Source organism: Nannospalax galili, unplaced genomic scaffold (genome assembly GCF_000622305.1).
Source record: "Nannospalax galili isolate Female #2095 unplaced genomic scaffold, S.galili_v1.0 scaffold994, whole genome shotgun sequence".
NCBI lineage: Eukaryota > Metazoa > Chordata > Mammalia > Rodentia > Spalacidae > Nannospalax > Nannospalax galili.
The window spans coordinates 1044236-1049148 of record NW_008334099.1 but is presented as its reverse complement, the minus strand read 5'-3'; the positions used below and the strand labels follow the sequence as shown (position 1 = coordinate 1049148).

Genomic DNA, 4913 nt, shown 5'->3' with positions numbered 1-4913 from the left:
TTCTTCATAAGAGCACGCACTGCTTTGTCAGTTTTCGCTTTTTCCTTCACAGGACCTAGAACTTTCATGGGAAGTGGGGGCTGTCTGCCAAGGACTGTCCCCATAACCCAAGCATGCTTCTCACTTAACAGGTGGCTAGTAAATGAACAAAGCATACTAGTTACTATGCTTTTATTTCTATTACGTTGTGCAGTGAACATATTCACAAGTAATGCGTTTCTTTACAAGACATCAGACACAGATCAGCTTTTCAGATGTGTAAGAGAACAACTCCATCCTCTTCTTCCTCTCACATTATACAGGTTATCCCGAACCAGTATACCCCGAACCAGTTCTTTGAAAAAAGAACCTCTTTCAACGATACCAATTTTTATATCACAGAGCATAACTGAAGGGCTTCATTTTATAAGGTTAGCAACAATGCTATATCAAATAGCAATGACAGGAAAAATAACATAAATGCTTCATTTATGTATTTAAACATATTGTGATCCTTAACAGTATTATAAAATGATTACAAGTTTACAGTATCTAAAGCAAACACTATATTTTGCAGTTAAAAATTTGTACTGATCACAAATACTCAATACAGTGCCCTCCCCACCCTCCGTATCATTTTGAACTCAGGACCCAGGCTATCTACTCCATGGACTACCTTGGAGTGTTTTTTTATTTCCACTTCCAAGGGTCTGCCTCAGATATTTCTATGGAGTGGAAAAACTCCTAGCACCTGAATTGAGGATAGCCTCAACCTCTGCATCATCATCGGAATCCCAATCATAGTTACATGGCCAGTCTTTGGAGCATCGGTTACGAACTCTTGCCACGAAATGCATGACTTTCAGCTTGCTGGATTCCACGTGTGCTCGAGGACCCCAGAAGAACTCGTACTCCACTGGACTGCTGCGGGGTACTGGCTTATAAATCAGATACCCTCTGCGCACAAACTCTTCTGTAACGACCTTCTTCGGATCTCCAAAGATGCTGTGCTGCCGCCCAGGCTGCATCCCTAACTTCCCCAGCACTTTCCAGACCAGGGCCTCCTTGGCGCTGTTGCCCATGATGAAGATGAGGGCTAGTATGGACATTAGGAGACTTTTCTTGGTGCCTTGAAAATTGCTCCGGGAAACTGAAGGCTTTTGCACCAGGACAGTGCTCGCGGCTTCTTCGGGGGTGGTGGAGGCCTCCTCGGGAGTGCTCGTGTCTTCTTCTGGGCCGCTCAGGTAGTCTTCTGGTGTGCTGGGGACCACAGAGGTCGCCATCGGGGTCTCAGAGGCCTCCGAGGCCTGAATCTTGCGATTGTTGCGGTTCTCTTCAGCCGCCCTTGCGTTCCGGCGGCGCCTACTCTTCCGTCCGCGAGGCATGTCTCTACCTAGGTGCTCAGAGCCCGCAGCAGTCCCAGAGCAAGATGTCTGCTGCGTCGGTGTAAAGTTGCTAGCTGTACTTTAAGAAGAGTGGGCCGCAGAGCCACAAACGCCAGTGGAGTCTTTGTACCGACCAACGAGCCGATTTCAGCCACAAAGCCCCTTCCCACGCTAGCTGACTTGCGCAAGCAGTTGCCACCCGCGCTCAAAGCACGCGAGAAGGCTGAGCGGCGTTGGCTCCGCCTCTCCTGCCACGCACTCGCGGACACCGTAGAGGAAGTGGGCCGCTCGGGCACACGAACTTCCGCTAGCGCAAAGGGAAAGGAGTAGGCTGTATCTTGGGTCCGACGAGGGTAGATAAGATGACTAGGTATTGTTGGCGATTTTTCCAGTGCACAGGACAAAACATTAGCAGTGCGGCTCGATATTCTTCAAGCTGGTACAGGCATTTACGATTAGTTCTTGGGTTTCGGCCAGCGGTGGGCTCTTCCATTCTCACCAACAGCCAGCTGAGAGGGGTGGGGGAGGGCCGCGGCACAGCCCATTCTTGGAGGAGATCAGCTGACCCCAGCCCTTCTTTGCTGTCTTGGCTTCCACAGCATTCATTCTCTTCCCTGGTTTTCAGAAGGCGTTTATGTGTATATGGCTAATGCCTAGGCCCCATTCAGGACCTGAGTAATACCCTTAATGGCCAAAGCTCTGGGTGACAAGAAGAGATGGGGGTGCAAAGCAAGTCAGCAGTGTGCAAGAGGCACAGAGTCTTTACACTAGTACATATTCACGGAGTCCTTAAGCAGGGCAGTGAGATCAGACTTATATTTGTGCAGCCTCACGGAAGGGCACACTCTTCCAGGCAGGCCACAGAGGAAGCAATTAGAATAAGAAGCAAGAGGGAGGAAAGTGAGCCTTAAAAGGCTGTTGCCATGGAGATGGAGAGACAGAAATGCTTTGAAGGGTGACCACTGGAAGGCTTCAGACACTGGATAGAAATGGGGAGCAGAGAGAAGATAGTAGAATGCAGGTTGGCTCCTAGGCTTCCAGGCCAGTGTGGCATCATAGGTGGCTCAGCTTGCCCCCTTCAGTGCAAAGTGAGCACTGTCCACTCCTTGTTGGGTCTTAGTTTCCTCTGCCTGAAGTGCCTTCCCTGTATTTTCGGCTATCTAAATGCCATCTGCTTGCTCACAGACACCTTCCTCCCTGGAGTTTATCCTGGCCTGCCCCAAGAGTTTTTCTCCCTGAAGAGAGGCCTCGGAGCTAGCATTCTGGTTTTCTTCTGTCGTTTAATGTATAAGCTTGCTTACTTCCTTTCACCCCACTCCACAAGGACAATACAGCTCTGTATAACCCCACTCCACAAGGACAATACAGCTCTGTATAACACCGTAGATAGAACAGATAAATAACCTAGGACCTCAACTACCATCTAGTTTCTCCAGAGAATTGAGAACAGGGTTTAGGCTCCAGGCTACAGTATTTCTAAAACCTTAATAGAAACCATATTTATGTAAAACAAGGTCACAGAAGTTGTTACTCAGTAAACACAGTGTATTTAATAGTCCAAATATTACCACCCATAGTATTAACTGGAATAAATCATGATATCAAGATTTTAGGAATTAGCGATTACTTTTCTGTTTGGAGTAGAACTTGAGGAAAGATGTACAACTGATTTGTGGGGTTTTATGAGTATAATGAGAGGATGGAAACTAACATTTATGTGCTAGTTATGTGCCTCACACATTTCAAATCTGGAATTTTTACAATAACATTTGTTTACCAATAAAATTAGAGCTAATTTAATTGCCCCCAATCATAGTACTATCAGTATTTTAAGTCACATCTTGAAATTCCTTCTGCCATCATACCCCACAGCTGCTTCAATTCAGTCATATAAGGTGGAATGAGGTAGTATTTGTACTCCCTTAACACTAAAGTGGAAGGGAAGATGAGAAAGGGGGAAGATGTGGAGAAGAGCATGGCAAGGACTCTCTCCAACCTTACCTAGCTTTCCATGCTCTGCCTGTTTCAAGTTGTGTTAAGTTCGGAATATTACTTAACTTTCCGAAGCCCAAATTTTTCCATCTGTAAATGAATATATCATATTGGTGTTAATAAGGTTAATGGGTAATTGCTCGTGATGCTTGTTGGACCTCTAGGCACTAAAGATGTCTATGTTTCTAGCCACAAAACCTGTGAATATGTGACCTTCTATGGCAAAAGAAACTTCACAGTTGTAATCCAGTAAAGAATTTTTAAAATATTTCACTTATTATTTTTATTTTTTTATGTGTATGAATGTATTTCCTGCATGTATTTAAGTACACCTGTGTCATGCAGTGACAACAGAGGTCAGAAGAGGGTGTTGGATCCCCTGGAACTGGAGTTACAGATGGTTGTTAGCTATATGTGGGTGCTAGGAACTGAACCCGGGTCCTCTGCAAGAGCAATCAGTGCTCTTTAACCACTGAGCCATCTCTTCAGACCCCAGTAAAAGATTTTTGACATGGAGGGATCATCCTGGAATTTCTGAGTGGGTCCAACACAACCATAGTTCTCTTATTAAGAGGGAAGCCACAAGGTTAGAGTAAATGAAAGATTTAAGGAGAGATCAGAGATGCTCCAAAGAGAATTTGTTAAGTCTCATCTCAAACCTACTCTTCCATTATTATCTGTCTTGAGAAATGCTACTACCACCACCAAATTAAAATATATATGGAAGAGTCTACTTAGTCAAGGAATGTTAGGCAGTTTCTTGAGAAGAGTGTTTTCTCCAGAAAGCATAGCCATGTGAAAATACTTTAGTGTTCTAATCTTCATAGCTGTAAAACAATAAACTTGATTACTTTAAGCTATAAAGTTGGTGATAATTTGTTATATTATCAAAAGAAAACTAACACCCAGGCTTAAGAAGAGTACATAATAAATGAGAGCTCTGGTTATTGTTGAGGTGAATTAGAATACTTTTGGTGAAAATACGGGGAGACTGACCCTTGTTCTTCCCTTCTTTCCTGAGGTTGTCTACTCCTTGACTTCTAGGCATTGTCTTAGCTTTTTGCTCTAGTTTCCAGTAGACGTTGTTCTTACTTGAGCAGACATTATCAAGTCCCCTGCCTGGTGGGACACTCCTTTCATGGTACACTCACTAATCATTTTTCAGTTTCCTGAAGTCCTATTCTAATACCAGTAAGCACTTCCTTTGGGCATAGATCACTCTTGCACAAGCCCTGCATTCTGGTCTTACTTGCTTTACCATATTTGGGGGTTTCTCATACTTCTAGTCCAGTGATGATTTCTCTAAACTGTTTTTCAGTGTAGGGATAAACTTACTTTTCCTATTTCCTGGAAATTCAGTACTACAAGGAAATCTATAGTTTTTATACTTCCATCATCATGAAGCAAATGTAGTAGTATTACTTTTGTGGTTTATTTGCTTGTTTGAGGGCATGGAATATATTTTATTGCAAATTACTCTCAAACACAAGGATATTAATAAAGATAAACACCCACATAACCAAGGTCTACCTGTGCAATTAAAAAATCAAGCTCTAG

At 43.8% G+C, this 4913-nt stretch overlaps 1 protein-coding gene across 1 annotated transcript; it reads right to left on the bottom strand.

Moving 5' to 3' along the window:
- Positions 1 to 154: 154 nt before the first annotated feature.
- On the bottom strand, positions 155 to 1624 carry Mageh1 (MAGE family member H1). Its single transcript, XM_008829265.3, has one exon. The coding sequence runs from the start codon at positions 1362 to 1364 to the stop codon at positions 705 to 707; it is 660 nt and encodes a 219-aa protein (XP_008827487.1). The 5' UTR covers positions 1365 to 1624; the 3' UTR covers positions 155 to 704.
- Between the last annotated feature and the right edge of the window lie 3289 nt (positions 1625 to 4913).

Coding starts and splice junctions, on each gene's coding strand:
- Mageh1 (XM_008829265.3), bottom strand. CDS start 1,364: ATGCCTCGCGGACGGAAGAGTAGGCGCCGCCGGAACGCAAGGGCGGCT.